The 17,536-nt window shown below is 33.0% G+C and overlaps 3 protein-coding genes across 6 annotated transcripts; 1 reads left to right on the top strand and 2 right to left on the bottom strand.

Annotated features, from left to right (window-relative positions):
• Positions 1–491: 491 nt before the first annotated feature.
• On the top strand, positions 492–1,550 carry LOC11429887 (uncharacterized). The gene has a single exon (XM_003625509.1). The coding sequence runs from the start codon at positions 492–494 to the stop codon at positions 1,548–1,550; it is 1,059 nt and encodes a 352-aa protein (XP_003625557.1).
• Positions 1,551–7,860: 6,310 nt separating this feature from the next.
• LOC11433417 (probable serine/threonine-protein kinase PBL7) lies at positions 7,861–11,284 on the bottom strand. The gene is made up of 5 exons (XM_003625512.4): positions 10,915–11,284; positions 9,800–9,990; positions 9,495–9,684; positions 9,001–9,392; positions 7,861–8,721 (listed from the first exon to the last, which is right to left on the bottom strand). Exons 1-5 carry the CDS (start codon positions 11,012–11,014, stop codon positions 8,461–8,463), a joined length of 1,134 nt encoding a protein of 377 aa, XP_003625560.1. The 5' UTR covers positions 11,015–11,284; the 3' UTR covers positions 7,861–8,460.
• A 1,260-nt stretch (positions 11,285–12,544) lies between these two features.
• On the bottom strand, positions 12,545–17,050 carry LOC11434745 (WRKY transcription factor 44). 4 transcript variants are annotated; one of them, XM_024770116.2, is made up of 7 exons: positions 16,916–17,050; positions 16,617–16,726; positions 15,761–16,014; positions 15,359–15,490; positions 14,015–14,658; positions 13,364–13,522; positions 12,545–13,000 (listed from the first exon to the last, which is right to left on the bottom strand). In XM_024770116.2, exons 3-7 carry the CDS (start codon positions 15,965–15,967, stop codon positions 12,826–12,828), a joined length of 1,317 nt encoding a protein of 438 aa, XP_024625884.1. In that variant the 5' UTR covers positions 15,968–16,014; positions 16,617–16,726; positions 16,916–17,050; the 3' UTR covers positions 12,545–12,825. The 4 variants fall into 4 exon arrangements, with proteins under 4 accessions (XP_024625884.1, XP_024625883.1, XP_003625561.1 ...); XM_024770115.2 differs by having other exon boundaries at positions 15,761–16,023; XM_003625513.4 differs by having other exon boundaries at positions 16,861–17,043.
• Positions 17,051–17,536: the final 486 nt, after the last annotated feature.

A 17,536-nucleotide genomic window follows, 5' to 3' on the forward strand; every position in this document is an offset into this window, starting at 1 on the left:
TTTACCGTTGCTAGCAATTGTTTATCACATGAGCCTTATCGAGAATCTTTAATTGTAAATTTTTTAACAATTCATTTTTATGTTTTTAAGTACCAATTTTATCTTCAATACTATACTCTCTCATATTCCCTCTCCCAATTTTGCACTTCCAAATGAATAAAAATAATATTTTATTGTTCTGTCACCAAAAAAAATATCACAACAAAAGATATAACACTTCAATTCATTTTTATTATCTTTAAAAAAAACATTTTTATTATATGTAATTATCTTTGAGTGGGGATACATTTGTCTTTGAAGATGATAATAGTGTCCAAACATTCAAATTTTCAAATCAGTGGGAATAGATGGTTAGTTAACATATAAAGAGGTGTTGAAAAAAATCTCTCTATATAAGTATATCATATCATCCCAATTATTCATTCACAGCATACAAACTCTTCTTTGACTTTCTTGATACCCTACCCTCACTCTTACCATCAACAAATTCCATGGAAAGAAAGAAGAAACAACTCATCAGTGATAACTCAAAGATGATGAACCATGCTGATCATGCTGCACTTTCATGTGATGAAGATGATGCTCCTCCTCATGACATTATCGACGCATCATCGTCTACACTCTCACGACCATCTTCATCACCACCACTCTCTGCTGATACACAAACATTCTTTAATTTAAAGATGATGAAGAAGCATGTGGATCCATCTTGGCTTACACTCTCACAGCCATCTTCATCACCACCACTCCATAAGCCTTTACCATCTGAATACACACCATCATCACCCCCTAGACCTCCACCATTTGAATACACGCCATTAACACCCTCCACACGCCCTATTGATCCTCAAACATTCTTCTATTCCGAACTCATCACTTCTCTTCCTCGTCCTCCTAATTTTGACTCTAACCCTAATAATCTTGCCCTAATTCCCAAATTACCATTCCACTATCATCAAGAACAAGAACAAGATCTTTCTCCTCCTACCAATAAGGTGCTGGGACGACGTCAACGTATTCTACCAAAGCACCAACCTGTGAAAAAGAGACGACTAACTAAGAGCATGGCAGTTCCACCACCATTCCCATGGGCCACTTCGAAACGTGCCATCTTGCACACACTTGACCACATGTTATCCGTAGTGAAACTCAATACTATCTCTGGAACTCTTGAATGCAAAGTCTGTAAGTTTCAACAAGACATTCAGTTTGATTTGGTTGAGAATTTTGAGAAAGTGACAAGGTTCATAGAGGAAAGAAGGAACGAGATGTGTGATCGTGCACCCGTTGAATGGATGAATCCAGTGATACCAAACTGCAAGAGTTGTGGACAAGAGAAAGCAATGCATCCATTGATGACAAAGAAGAGAAATATAAATTGGTTGTTCTTGCTGTTGGGTCAAATGATAGGATGTTGCAATCTTGATCAATTGAAGTATTTCTGCAAACATGCTGATATACACAGAACAGGTGCCAAAAATAGATTGATTTATTCAACTTATTTTGGTTTATGCAAACAGCTCCAACCAAACACGCCCTTCCTTCCATAGAGTACTACAAATTAAATATTTTGTTATTTTTTTGGTTTGATCTTGATAAGTACGGTATCTCTGATATATGTTAGGTTTTATTTGAACGGTTTTTCGTATTTTTTTCCTATGTTAATTAGGTTTTATTTTCGCCATTATGTTCTGACAGATTGTTTAATTTCCTGGTTGTGTTAGTGTGTATTTCAAATTTTAAGTGAACGTTATTACTCTATAATTTTGATGTTGGCATGCAGTACTCAATGTAATTTTGTTTGAAATATCCCAGATACTGAATAGTAGAGGTATGTAATTGCTTATTTCTTCATAATAATTCAATATTGTTCTTTTGTTGGATTGATCTTGATCAGTACAGTATTTCTGATATATGTTAGGTTTTATTTGAAGGGTTTTTCTTAAAAAATTTCAAGTTAATTAGGTTTTATTTTCTCTGTTATGTTTAGACAGATTGTTTAATTTGCTGATTGTGTTAGCGTGTATTTCAAATTCTCAATGAATGTTTTTACTCTATAATTTTGATGTTGACATGTAGTACTCAATATAATTTCTATTTGGAAATATCACAGTGTGAATTGTTGGTATGTACAGAGTTGAACTTGTGACTATCATTCCAACTCCATGTTCTTCCCCCAAACCACTCCAACTCTATCAATTGTTGAATCAATGTTTTACAATTTGAACTGAGCCATACATTTCAATCTGTCGAAATTTGGGGGAAGGAACCGGGCATTTCAATAAATTATTTTGGCAATTCAACAGTGATTTCCAATTGAACGGTTTAAGGCGGTTAAATCATGATTCAGAGGTCTTAATCATTTGATTTCCGATTCAAATATTAAAATATGGGAGCGGAGGGGAGGGAATAACTTAAACTTGATGTGTTTGGTTCAATTTGTAGAAGGGAAGAGAGGGAAGGGGAGCAAATCTCTTTAAAATTTTATTGCATTGTCATACTTATCCTTAAATTAATTTAAAATCTCAATATTAACTTTATAACAACTTTTATTATTATTATTATTAGGTTCTATTATCATTGAAACAACATTATTAAAAAAAATAGTATAAATGACAGCCATCAGATTAAAAAGAAATGGTTGAGATTAAATGCAGTTAATTCACACTCATTGTAGGCAATCAATTATGACCTCCCGCTAGGATCCGTTCACACCAGCTGTAAGTCTTTAATCTCAACCACTAAATTAAGGGGGGTGTATTGGATTAGAATTTTAAAAGACTATTTTAATAAAAAAAAGTCTTTAAGATTTTAAAAGACTGTGAGATTGTATTTGATTCTGTGAGATTTTAAAAGACTTTTTACGTAAAAGATATTATACACTCAAGATTTTAAAGGATTTATCACACTGACTTTTAAGGATTTCAAAGGATTTTATGTGATTTTAAAATTTCAAAAGATTCAATGATTTTTAGGGGAAAAGGAACAAACTTACAAGCGTGAATGATAAAAATAATGAAAAAATAAATTCTAGCGTTTGAATAAAGAAAAATAAAACCAATAAAAAATTCTTTTACTATTGATTTTCAAATTTTATGAATTTTATAAGATTTTAAGGAACTAAAAAACACTCTAATACATTATTCTCAATACACATTTTTTATTTGTTAAAAATGTTATTCCCACAAAATTCAATTGTACATGTTTAAAATTATGCCAGCACTTGCAAATCTTTCAAAAAAAAATATATTGTGTCAGCCATTACAAATCAGTCGAGTTACACGAGTATACTGAGTGTTAACTCAGTCAAACTCGTTAAACCTTCCAATTTTACCAGAAACCGATTTTACCTCAGAGTTAACACGATTTTTGTACCTAAAAGCGTAAACTCGGTAATCTCGAAGAGTTAACACTCGATTTGCGGAACGTTGATTACGACATACTCTCTATCATAATATTCTCAATACAATTTTTTATTTTTTTGAGATAGAGAGAGGGAGAGAGGGGGGATGAGAGATGAGAGAGAGAGAGAGAGAGAATGGAGAGATAGAGAAACGAAGAGAGAAAGGAGAGAGAGAGAGAGAGAGAGAGAGAGAGAGAGAAGAACAAAGAGATAGTAACTTTTAAAAGAAAAACAATCTCAAGAAATCTCATATTTTCATGAAAGATTTTTTCTTGTTAAAATTACACTACAAAATCCATCAAAATCCAATTTATTAAACAATCATTCGAAATTTGAATGATTTTGAATACCACAAGACTTTTTTTAAGTGATGAAAAGTCTTGATTGAATATCTCAAGACTTTTTTAAAATGACAAAGAGTCTTAATTGAATATCACAAGACATTTTTTAAATTGCAAAAAGTCTTGATTAAATACCACAAAACTTTTTCATAATTAAAAAGTCTTTTAAAATCTCATAGCTTAATCTAATGGCTCGCATTTATTAAATTAAAAAACATTTAAAGTGAGACACATACAATTCCCTCCATGTTCTCTACGGGCTAATTAAACAAATTCATAGCTGCTTCCCAAACTTGCTGTGACTCAGTTGGGCTTTCTTTTTTTTTTTCTACCGTAATCATAGCAAAAATTGTAATATTAGAGGGATAGAAAAGTAATTTAATTTTAAAATTCCTACCCTTCCTTTGTGAACCCAAACATATATTTGATTAAAATTCCTCATCTCCCCTTCCCTTCCTTTCCCTCCCATCATTTGAACCAAACATATATTTAATTGAAATATCTCCCCTTCCCTTTCCCCCTTTCCCTCCCCTCCCCTCCCCTTCGTTGAACCAAACCGACCCTCAGTTGAACTTTTTTTTTTTTCCTACCGTAATCATAGCAAAAATTATATAGGTGAACCTTTAATCGATGGGATGAAATTAGGCAATCAACTGGGAATTTGTGGACAAGTTCATCTATACTTTTTTTTTTAAGGGGATCATCCTTGAATCTGAGAAATCACTATTCAGAATCGCAACATATTTGTAAGGATGAAAATCTCAATCATGAACGATGTAGTAATAACCACAAATAGCAAATACGCATACATGCTTTTCGATTAAAAATTTGAATTCATAAAACTAGAATCAATATACCATGATTTCTCATCGATATATAAACAAATTATGAAATTGAGAATTTTATCAAAAACATTGATCATGTGCTATGTGCTGAACAACAGAAGAAGGAGATATGTGAAGCAGTGCATTTGATCTTCGGTGATAATGCAGAGCTACAGTGCAGTGCACGGAAAGGAATTTATTTTTTAATTCATAATATGGACCATAGGATTTATTAATTTTAATGGTTGAGATTTGGTGTATATATATGCACACGATCTGTTGACATCAGGTGTAACTCTTTTGACTTACACCAAATCTCAACCATTAAAATTAATAAATCCTATGAATCCTATAAGGATAATATATATATATATATATATATATATATATATATATATATATTATTCTTATAACAACTTTTATTATTATTAAATATATTATCCTTAATTAATTGATCCATCGGACTGCCTAAGATTTATATTAAGTTAGAGGTAATTTGGTCATCAATTAGGGTTAGTTTACAAAGAAATTTGAATTTAGGTGGGCTAGGGTTTAAGGGCATAGTTGTCATTAGCAAGTTGATGGAGGGAAAGAAAGATTAGGTTAAGTGATTAAGGTTACAAATTGCTCCATCGGACAGCCTAAGATTTATATTAAGTTAGACTAGACCATCGACCCGTGCTAACGCACGGGTCATATGAAAGGTAATATTTGATGGTAATTGGTAATAAAATAGTTTAGATGAATGTCATGATTATCATATAGTATTTCATAATATTAAGAAATATAGACGTTGGTACCCGCGATCATAATATGGAAGGTATTTCATAAAATTCAAGAAGAAATTTTTTGCAAAACCTTCTTGAGAAAAGTCACCCACGATCAACCAGCCTTCAATTGAGCCAAGACACTCATGAGTGCTCTGCCACAGTAGTGTGTTACGGTGATGTACACTTTCTGTACTCAAGTTGTAATAAAACCTTGAATTTTTGGACCGAAGGAAAACTAGTGGCAGTTCAGGTAAATGGCAGTAATGTTTGTTTTCAATGACATTAGAAACAGTTTTCCTGCAAGAACGACATATTGCTCTTAAACCAAGGCAATCTCTAAGGGGCAAACGCTTCAGAATCAACTCAAACACATCGACTGGTAGATTTGTCAATGTGTGTTTTTCCTTCCATCTCATAATTTTTTATTTCATTGAGCTACTGCAGAATCATTGCAACTTGCAAATATTAGTGCAATAAAAAGTATAGGTAGGTTTATTTTGATTGTGATATAAAAGCCTAATTGAAGTGTCTTGACATCACTATATAAGAGAAGGAATTCCAACTATGTCGATACCTCAAAACCTAGTAATCATACAAGTATAAAAAATAATGAATACTATAGTAGTACATGGTTTTGGACCATTCTTTTAACTTTCAACTATACTCTTAAATAAATTTGTCCATAAGAATGTTATATTGGTGGTGTCGTGTTATATAACCCAGAACACCAAGGTCTAGGGAGACGCATGTAAGTAACTTGTCATGTTATATTTTTTGACAAAGTTATATGTTATATAAACTGAATATTTTTGTCTTTTGGCCCAAATTTGACTCAAAACCCTAGCTTAACACTAAGAAGAAGTAAGTGTGAAAAATAACATCCACATCACTTTGCTCACAACAAGAAGTCCTCATCAATTATGAGAGCATCAATATTGTTCAGATTGGAAGTGGAAGGGGTTTTACAACTTAGAATATGTTGATTGATAATTACTTCATAGGGTTAAATCAAATTTGCATAAAGTAAAACCAGAGACGTGTACATAACCATATATAACACTCACACTAAATCAGCAGCGAATAGGCATATGCAAGCATATTTCAAAAATCGGAATGAAAAAACTATGAAAGAAAATAACATAAAATCGGAATGAAAAAACAGTAAACTATAACACATACAAGATTTACGATGTTCCGTCGTAGGTCCACTGTCAATGCAAAATTCTTGATATCGCTGATTATGAGAAACCCTTGTTCTTTCATATGCTTAAAACTTCACACTGTATTTTCTCTTTTATACGTTCATATATTTTTGTTTTTGGGTACAACCTTTTATACACTATAGAAAATAGACCCAATTGTTTTATGTGTGATTTGTGAGTCATACCCCACTTCTTTTATAAACACCCTCTTATAACCTTGGCGCAACCGGTAAAGTTGTTGTCATGTGACTGTAAGGTCACGGGTTCAAGTCATAGAAACAGTCTCTTGTGTAAAAACTGGGTAAGGCTGCGTATAATACACCAAATGGTGGGACCCCTTCTCGGACCCTGCGTATGCGGGAGCTTCAGTGCACCGAGTTGCCCTTTTAATCTTTTTTTTTATACTAAAATATAAAGACAACTTCAAAAATAAATAAATAAATATATCATTTTGGTGACCTGGATGACATGTTGAGATATCTCTTTCAACTTAATTAGATGTTTTGGATTCGAATCCACGGTTATAAAAATATAACGGTGTTTAATCTTTTAATAAAGAGTTGTGCGTAGAGATATCCAATTAAAAAAATATCAATTTTTGTAGAGGTCAACCACACATCTGCTGTAAAAAAAAAAAGCACACACATGTATCTTTTTAAAATTTTAAAATATATAACATTATTATTGAGATTAACATTTATAAAATTTCAAATAAAATTTAATAATATTTGAGAAAACCACAAAATTCCGCGTCGTCTAATTTCATGGGGTACAGTGAGTTGAACTTCATTTTCAAGGATTAGGGTTTGCTGCTGTAGTGAAACAACATAGTTTCACACAGTTTTCAGTTATAGTTATTGGATGGTGTTAGGAAATATCTATCTTATGCATAGTTGACTCTCTTTAATGTGTATATATTTACCTTCTCTAATAGTTAACTCTAGTTATTTTCCTTTCAATACACAGTAAATTAGATCCCACTGATTGAGGATCATGGATGTCATGACTTAGGATTAGCTTAACATACGTCTGTAAATATATTATATATATGGCCTAGAGGTACATACAGTATAAGACATATATACACAAAATTCTATTCCAAATTGTTCTTCTCATATTCTATATGCCATTTTCATACTGTTGTCTTAAGAGATGGTATTAGTGTAACTTTGTCAAACCCATTCAATGGTTGGGATATTAATTGTGTTATTTTTTACGGCACCGATTCCATTTCCCATTTTCAGCATTAGTCCTTATGAATGCGATAGGTTAAAGTCAAATATAGGATGAAGATTCTTGTGGGCCAAGTTGTTGCTATAATAAGTGAACCAAAGGGAACTTACTCAATTGAGGTTACATTGTCAAACAAGCAAGCATTGTCAAAGTCAAATATTGTTGGAACATAGAGTACTGTTCCAACTCTAATCAAATAGCCAAAGGTACAGGTACAGGTACTGCAGAAGAGGATGCTGCAAACCAGTACAAAACACTATGCTTAGGAGTTTCTCTGCCGTGTTGGAACGCCACTTGCAAGAAACACTTGCAAAATTCAATTGGATGGACCTGCCTAACCATGGAACCAACGTTTTGCAGTTTCTATTTTTTGCCATGAATCATCAATTATGAATCAAAAAAATTGCTCTTCAATAAATATTTATAGAAAAAGAGGAAATACCACCTTAGCTCTAAATAGAAATAGGAGCAGTTTTGAACACCAAAACGTAGAACAAAATTCTACAAGGTTTTTTTTTTCCGGAACTATCCATATCCTATGAGCTGAGATAAGATAACACCACAAAAGACCACCCGATATTAACATCTATATAAACCTATATTTTGAAGCATGTTATGACCCCATTAAACAACATATTCGAAATTTTCACCAGAATATTTTATACCCGCCAAACATTTAGCTCTGTGTCATCGCCCCCTCCTGGTTCTAGTAGGAGTACTAGGAGCGAGGCGAGAGTTTTGGACTGTATTGGGATCGTGTTTTTGCAATGCAAGGTAAGACAAAGCCGTGACAACATCAGCTATAACCGGACGCATGTTAGCTTGTTCCTGAACACACATTGCTGCAACAGCAAGGGCCTGGTATAGACCTCTTGAAGGATACTGACCTTGAAGCATAGGATCGGCCATTTGTGAAAATTTCCTTCGATCTTTGAACAACGGTCTAGCCTGCAATTACATCACAATAGTCCACATTCCAAAATTACTACTCAAATAAAGAGCAAAAATCAAACTATATATATCAAACTTCATTGTGAATGAAGTACTTCAATAATTAAAGGCCAATTAAAAATATGCCCCTTGAAAAGTTCACCCATCTTTGAATGCTATCTTTAACCATAATAGTAATTTCTTGAGAAATGAATAAAACATAGAACAGGATGATAAAAAATCCTAATAAAAGAACAGGATTTCTACCACAAATTCTCAAGTTAAAGACTTTCTTACCCATGCTACAAGATTTTGTTCTGCTGCGGATTTCGAATAGTCAATTGCTTTCCTTCCTGTAATTATTTCGAGAAGAACTACGCCAAAGCTATAAACATCTGATTTTAGAGTGAGTTGACCAGTCATCGCATACTCTGGAGCACAATATCCATAGGTTCCCATAACTCTTGTCGATACATGGGTGTTTTCTCCGACCGGGCCTAGTTTGGCCAAACCAAAATCAGATAACTTTGGGTGATACCCTTCACCAAGCAAAATGTTGGAGCACTTCAAATCTCGGTATATGACCGGAGGATTAGCTTTGTCGTGTAGATATTCCAACCCCTTTGCTGCCCCCGCAGCTATTTTCATTCGTGTGTTCCAGTCAAGCCGTTTCTTGGCAGGAGAAATATCTGCAAATCAAACATATATGATCCATAAATAACAACAAGAAGACAACACCGAATTCAAAAAGAGAAAGAGAAAAGGACATTTGCATAGTTGAAATGAAATACCATGCAAGTGATCTTCCAAGCATCCTAATGGCATATATTCATAAACTAAAAGCCTTTGATCTCCATCGGCGCAATAACCAATAAGGTTGACAAGGTTAGGGTGGTGAAGTAGACTTAACATCAATACTTCAACAAGGAATTCCCTATTCCCTTGGAGTCCGTTTCGGTCAAGTTGCTTGATGGCGACAACCTATATCCGATATTAGAAAGTATGAAATACATTACAAACTCAACCTTTCTGATGAGTTCAATGTTGGCAAAATTCAACCTATTATTTTAGCAGTTAAATGATAAAGTATACTCACCTGATTAATACTTTCCAGATGCCCTTTGTATACTCTACCAAAGCCTCCCTCCCCCAAAAGACATTCTGCTCGAAAATTTCTAGTTGCAGTTGCTAACTCACGGAATGAGAAAGTTTGTGCTGCAATGTGTTCAGTGCTCCCATTTTTAGATGTATCTTTGGAATTTGTTGAAGAATTCCTCTTCAACTTTCCTGCACACAAGTGAGACGAACAATGATTTAACGGGGGAGAAGCACACTAAAGCATGGTTATCTTTGACTTCTAAGACCAACACATGATATTGCAATCTTTAGGAACCACTGAAATACTACCATATATGTTTCTCCTTTGAAGCTCCAAAAACAAATAACTAAAGATTATTAGTATAATATGAATCACAAACTGATTTTACAAACATTATGAACCTTTTCAAAATCATCATCTACAGTACATAAATGAAAATTTAAAGGGTCTAATAGAAAGGACAAGAAATTTTTTCAAGAGTGTTACAGGTGATTTAAGAGGACACAACATTAAGAAGACACAACATGATGATTTAAGCCAAGAAAAGTCTCCAATATATTCAGCTTGTTACCTCTTTCATTCTTATATGCAAATTATGGATTGCCTATTCTCCATTCTTATATTATATCACTGAGTAATGTCACAGATTTAATGTATAAGTATAACAATTGTCTAACTTTGAGATTTTGTGACTTTGGTGACTTAAGTGTCCTCTCAACAATAATTCAATTAACCATTCAAGGTTATAAAAGGGTAAAGCTACATATATGTGGGCAGAACACAAGCCTAATACTTTGTAATCATAACATTTTTATGATCTGTATATGGCAAATGTACATGTTCCTCTTGCTGCTAGTTTTGTACAATTTCATACATAAATCGCATCAAATTCCATTTTTGGTCAATCACTAAAAAGATTGGAGCCATTAACCACATCAAATTTCAGCTAAAAAATTTAATCTTTTTGACTTTTTTCAATAAACCCAAATAAAGCAATAGATAAATTTGTACAAGACACATTTAAAAACATATTCATCACGTGAAAGCTCAATTATTTACAATAGGGTAACACAAATCAAAACCATAAACAAATAAAAGAAAAATAACAATACCTGGGGTAGCTTTAATCTGAGGAGCAACACTATCTTGAACTTCCATCTTCACTATCTTCTTCTTAGTTCCTGAATTTCCAGAACATGGAATCCAACCCATTTTTCTCTCTACCCTTTGAAGATTCAACCCGACCCGGAACAAGTTTCTCGGGTTGCAGCAGCTATGGAAACTTGGAAAAGAACCTCTTTTATGTTCTTTGTTATCTCTCTCTATGGCTATGTCATGTGTTCTAGTGTTTATGTTTTTTTGTCTTTAAAATTTGTGTGTATTTTTAGTTTGAGAGTGAGACCATTAATTTAGTCATTGGTTTCTTTTTTTGTCGGGGAAACACCATGATTGGTTCTAATGTGCCTCACTGGATCATCTCTAAAACCAACTTCATTTATAAAATAAGTGCTTTTAAATTAAGTTAATTTATCTAACATGTCATGCCACCCACTACTGTATGCTCCTTACTGTCTCAACCTTAGGAATCTAAAAAAATTAAAATACCTAATGCATTTATTAGAAGAATAAGTCCTAAACTACAAAGAAAAAATATGTTATGTTATGTCCATTTAATTTATATATTAGAGGCCGTGTATAACTCATTGATGTGATCACAATTTTGGCCGCCCTTAAAATTCAACTTTATGACAATAATAACTGAACAACCACAACACAACGTACTAAAACAGCTGTAAATTTTAAAGATGTTCCAATAATTATTACAAGACATGAGATGGGGCTCAATTTATTTTTCTTTCATTTTCACCTTTCTACCGACTAGTTCCGTTACCCAACTGCATTTAGAAAAGAAAAATTAGAGGGGAAAATCAAATTATTAGAACAAAGTTTGAATTAGTTTTTTTATACATAGTCACTTAGGTGAAGAATGTGCAATGTGATATAAGGTTGACTTTGTAGTCGGAAGTGACTACATGAGTCATTTCAGCTCTTGACTTAATTAAAAGTTGCATGTCTCAAAATTTTGTTTTGAATGCTAACCATTTCATAATTTTGTAATTATCCAAAATTATTTGACCTTATGAATTTAGGATTATGGATTACTATGCGACTATATAAAGTTCATATCAGATAAAGAGTAAAGTGATAAAGGTGATTTTAATGATTCTTACAAGTTTTAGTGACATATTAATACTGGTTAAAAAAGTTGAGAGAGGTGTTCAAGTACATTAATAGCATAGAATTCGTTCTATTTATCTATCATTCATTTATTGTCTATTTATCAGAAAGATATACATAAATGAAAGATTAACGAGATTCATTTACTTAACTTTTTTTCTTTCTTTCTTTGAAACATTGTTAAATTAGCTTTTATTGATCTTTTCTTGTCTCTATTTATAAAGACAATAAATAAAGGTTTGTAAATAGGACAAATTCGATCTCCAAAAGAAAAAGAAAGCGAGTTTTGCAATTGCAATCTCACCGTCAAAGTTTTAAATCATGAAAAGAAAAAATAATTAAGACCACATCTGATCCTTAAAAAAATAGTGAAAAAGGATAGAGACTTTTTTTAGGGAAAAAATGGTTAGAGACTTCGTATTTAAGAAAAACTAATTAACTTAAACACTTGCCATTCCATCAACTGATTTGTGCTCGAAAGATCGATCTTAGGAGAGGTTAATGTAATTTTCTCTAATGATCAATGATAATAGCATAAAAGTTATTGAAGGACAATAGTGGCAGTGTTATCAGAATAGTATACGAAGTTACAAACCAACACCAAATTCCAAGACAGACAGACTGCTGTCATCAAATGTTGCAACAGAAAGTAAATAACCCAGTCTCTGTAGTTACTACATTCCAAATTGTCACCATCTATAAGAGGATCCAAAGCATTTAGTCATAATAACTATACTGTTATTGTTAACTAATAAATGAAAATGTAGTGTCAATATGGTTTATCTTTACTTAAGAGAAGTCGTTGAATCTTTTTCAGATGTCATATTTGTTGTGTTCTTGAGTGGCATCTCATGGTTGTGCTTTCCTTCATATGTAGTCACAAATGATTTTGGATCATCTATTGATCTCTCCACATGCTTGCGAACGTTACAGTTGATACTAGTACATCTATAGTAACTTCTGCAAGATAAAAAAAAATACAATTGTCAGAATAAACAAAATTGAGATTAAAGAAAAAGATACTAGGATCACTAGTCATTTGAATAAAAACTCTAACTTATTGATGTGGCGTCCACATAAAATGTGTCGTATCATACTCTCTAACAATTGAACTTAACGGATAAATCTTTTGATTGTCATGTTATAATTTCAGGGACAAAATTGCTAATTTGTAAAAGTTACAGATGGTTACAATTTCAGGTACAAAATTTCCTACATACTCGATATTTTGGGCCGATGCATAGCAGAATTTAGAACCTTGCGTTATAAGTAATCTTGAAACAACTCATTTTAAAAGTTACTTTGAAGAAGAAAAGTATAAACCTGGGATATGGATTTCCCTTCACCACCTTCTGCCCATATTTCCTCCAGCGAAAGCCATCTCCAAGGACTTCAGAATCCACAGAACTTTGCATAACAATGTGTGGCTCTACTAAACCTTCCTCTGATACTGCCACTTCATTTGATTGATTCTCATTTTTCCTAAAGAATGAGAAACTTTTAACATAAGTTATCCTTTAATTAAAAATTTATCATGACAAATTAGTTAGTTACCTCAAAAATTATAATTACTAATATGTTACTGTATAGACAATGCACAAACTTAATTGACTTAATGTGGAAGAAATTATGTCACAAATAACCAATGATTTAAAATAAAAACTCAGACAAGAGATTGAATCAATGAAACATCCGAATCATGGTTGAACTGGATGACACAAATAAATAAAAAGTAAAAAAATAAATAAAATGAAAACTGGTTCAACTCTATTTTAATCTGCTTCAACCTGACTATAGTATAACCGGAATGAAACCAACCAACGAACTGGCTGGTTCACAGTTGAAGCTGTCTTTTTGATCCAGTTTTTAAAACATTGCAAATTATATGAAGTTATATATTGCAAACTCATGAAGCTATTATGTATAAACTTCAGGCTATAGATTTAGTAAAAAAAAAAGAAAGAAAAAAATCACCTTCTTTTACTTCTAGAGTCATCTTCCTCTGCCTCAAATCCTTTGCTTCCTTCCTCACATTCCCCACTTAGACCACAAGAAGTTTCTAGAGCAGAATCATCAGGCAGTGAAGCTTTGACTTGATTCTCTATTCTTCCTTCATTCCTTTCATTCTGATTACTATTATTACTCCATACTTTATCTTGAACCATTCCATCAGAAATCATTCCTGATGTTGCTCCCGAGTTTCGCTTTTGATGTTGTGGCTTTCCATGGTTGTGTTCACCTTTATAAACAATTTCTGCAATCTCACCATCTAATGATCTTTCAACTTTCTTTTTAACTGGACAATTAGGATATGTGCACTTGTAATAACTTCGAGGATACTCGCTTCCTTTTACTTGCTTCTGTCCATATTTTCTCCAGTTATATCCATCATACGAAGGTCTATCAGCATTATTTGTGGATGGTAATGCTTTTTGGTCCTCCTCAATGTTCTGTGGTGCCATCATACAAGATTCTGTGGCCTGATATGTTTCTGTAGGAAGGGTAATGTTCTGATGTAATTTCGAGCTCATGTTAGCTCTAAAGTTGTCATGGTTAAGATGCTGAGGATTGGTCTCCCTTGATTTCTGTGGTTGTTGCTGATTAGTACTGCAAATTCCCTTCTCCAGAAGAAGAGAAAGGGAGGTAAGTATTAGGGAAAATCCAAGTCTCGTTTGAAAAGAGATAAAATCTAAAATTAGTTTTATAAAAAGAGGCACCTCTCACTTTACAAGTTGATTTTGTAAGGTTGAGTAACCCAATAAAAAATTCCAATAGTCACTGACACAAATGTAGCGGATAATTTATTTTGGAAATTTCTGTTAGAATTTGGTTTTGGAGTTAACTCAACCTCCGAAGTTAGCTCACGGAATGAGGGGTTGTCCCCTCACTTATAATCATCGTTTATATCATTGCACTAACCAATGTGCTCACATCCAAAACACGACATCTGGAGCGTAAAGTTTACATGCCTAAACATCTGCAGGTGGTCCAACAAATCTAAGATAGGATTTGATAACATATTTGATTTTTTATTTAGACTTAGCATATAATAAGCGAGTTGCTGTCACTTACAATGTTATTCTTGCTTAATATGACTGTCAACCATCTCAAAACATCTATATTGCTTGATGAATGAAGAGTAAACTTTCTGAATAAACTCATATCATTGATCAATTGGTTGAACAAAAAAGATTACAAATGAAGGATTATATATAGGATGAATAATAAAGTAACAAAATATAACAGAAATAAAACTAACTAAGCTAACTCATATGCATGTGAGAAAGAAGTGTATGATATGTGTGTGTAGATACTGACCATGTTTGCCAACAGAGAGACGGTTGTTTGTGACACAAATTTTGCCATTGGTTTGTAAATGAGAGATTGATTGGTATCAGGTTTGGGATCCATGTCAGAAGAACTGCTAAGTGCACCTCCAGAAATATTAACCTGTAATTGGTAAAAACACAACATACATTAGAAACCAAGAAGCATTTCAAAACAGTATGGCAATGTTTTAAAAACCAAAACGGACATCAATCCGGCATGACCTCTAGGTCATGATTCAACCGTCTTAAACCGCTCGAATCGAGACGAAACCAAAATCGAACTGCCAAAATAACCACACCATAGTAGTGGTCCGTTCAAGGTTCACTCGGTTGGAACTTCCAGTTCAGTTTTTAAAACACTGCATTATGGTATGTTGCACTGAATGTTCACCTGAGAAGGGGGGATATTCATTGCTGGCTTGAACCTCACTGTCTTTGGCCTAATGGCGGATATTGTAGTTTGAGAAGATGCAATTGGAGGAGTGGAATCGATTGCACCTGCTAGAAGTTCTGAGAAAGATTTGTAAGAAGAACAAGTAGGCCTTGAAGCAACTGGTTTGGCAACAACTACTCTTTCTGCTTCTTCAATATCCATCATGAACTGCTATGTTTCGCAATGTATGATTCTGTTTGCAAGACTTTCACCTTCAAAAACTAACAAGGGATTTATACTTATCAATGGTAGGTAGGTATAATTAAATAACATTAAAATTTGCAAATTACATACACAAAGGTTTAATAATGGTTCCTAATGCAACTGTTTGTATTAAAAGTGTCAACAACTCAAAGTTTCAAAGGACAATAATAGTGCAAACATAATCGTAGACTAAAAAAGTTCTAGTGTAGTCCCAGATATAATAGCTTTAAACGATTTAACTAATCCTTCCCATTAAGACATGTGTTAGCATTTTCCTTTTATCATTATCTCACAAATCAATAAATGGTGTTCGTTCCAAAGACATGAAAGGATGAGCCTGAAAAAAGAAAATTCAAGTAAAATTTGAGGCAAAACCATTTTTTAATGGTGAGGTCTTACTATTATTTTAGAATTTTAATCTACTATTGTAGTCCCCACCAAAAAGGGAACTTTTTAGCAGAATGAACAACCTTGAAAGCCTAATAACCAAAGCATAAAAAAAGAGAAGTGGTTATTGATATGCATGTTTGGTATGATTAATTATCTGCTGAAATCATTGCGAGCCACCGTGATATCAAACATGCACGATAATTAGGATCAACAAACTAACCTGCAGAAAGTCAAGAAAAAGCTGTAACTTAACATGCCAAAGAGTGACAGCTTTGATTCTGTGACTTCTAATTTCCCAAATTGCATGGAACTGAGTTAAATTAACTCCTCCTGCATTACAAGAAGGGTCAAAATAAATAAATAAAAGTTCCTACAATATATATGACCATAAAAAATTCAAAAAATGATCCATGAAATCTATAATTGGGCTTGGGAGTTGAGAGAGTGAGAGGGAAACAACTTACGTAAATAAATACTAAATACTATGTACTAGTATTTATTTTATGTGTACATACTAACCATACAGAAAATGAATGTAAGAGGGAGGAGATAAGAGAGGAAGTGTTTTGATTCCAAAAGTGAATAAATAAAGTTGGAACTTGGAACACATGCTTGTTACAATCTACAACTACTAAAACTATATTGGAAATTAAAAAAAGATGAGAAGCATTGTGGATATTAAGGATTGGTTGTTCCAACCCCCCACATTTGTACGGACAACTAACTGTCAATATTTCTATCGTTTGACCAGTTGTTGGGGTTCACTGTCACCAACATAATATAGATAAAATACTAGAAAGAAATAAAAGTGAGATTTTGTTTTGTGTGGAAAAGATTGAGGATGGAAAAATGTAGGGGTGGGTATGGTTCGGTTAACCCAAAAAACCGAATCAAATCGAATCGAAATTTTGAAATGGTTCGGGAAAATCAAACCAAACTGTTTCAGGTTGTGAGCTAACCGAACTGAACCAAAGTTATGGTTTGGTTAACCATTTGCTTACTTATTAACCATACCGAACCGAACCAAAACAAATATTATTTATCCAATGAATAAAATCACTTTTATTATAAAAAATAACAAATTAAAATTAAAAGTTAGAATAGTTTATTTCTTCAAAAACAACTTATCTTATGCAAAAC

Source organism: Medicago truncatula, chromosome 7 (assembly GCF_003473485.1).
Source record: "Medicago truncatula cultivar Jemalong A17 chromosome 7, MtrunA17r5.0-ANR, whole genome shotgun sequence".
NCBI classification, from domain to species: domain Eukaryota; kingdom Viridiplantae; phylum Streptophyta; class Magnoliopsida; order Fabales; family Fabaceae; genus Medicago; species Medicago truncatula.

Excerpts from the sequence above, each read along its gene's own strand:
- LOC11429887 (XM_003625509.1), top strand. The coding sequence starts at position 492 with ATGGAAAGAAAGAAGAAACAACTCATCAGTGATAACTCAAAGATGATG.
- LOC11433417 (XM_003625512.4), bottom strand. The coding sequence starts at position 11,014 with ATGGGTTGGATTCCATGTTCTGGAAATTCAGGAACTAAGAAGAAGATA. Across the intron at positions 9,393-9,494 it reads CTTGGAAGATCACTTGCATG|ATATTTCTCCTGCCAAGAAA; the intron begins GTATTTCATTTC and ends TTTGATTTGCAG. Across the intron at positions 8,722-9,000 it reads AACAAAATCTTGTAGCATGG|GCTAGACCGTTGTTCAAAGA; the intron begins GTAAGAAAGTCT and ends ATGTAATTGCAG.
- LOC11434745 (XM_024770116.2), bottom strand. The coding sequence starts at position 15,967 with ATGATGGATATTGAAGAAGCAGAAAGAGTAGTTGTTGCCAAACCAGTT. Across the intron at positions 15,491-15,760 it reads TGAATATCCCCCCTTCTCAG|GTTAATATTTCTGGAGGTGC; the intron begins GTGAACATTCAG and ends TACCAATTACAG. Across the intron at positions 14,659-15,358 it reads TCTCTCTGTTGGCAAACATG|GGAATTTGCAGTACTAATCA; the intron begins GTCAGTATCTAC and ends CTTCTGGAGAAG.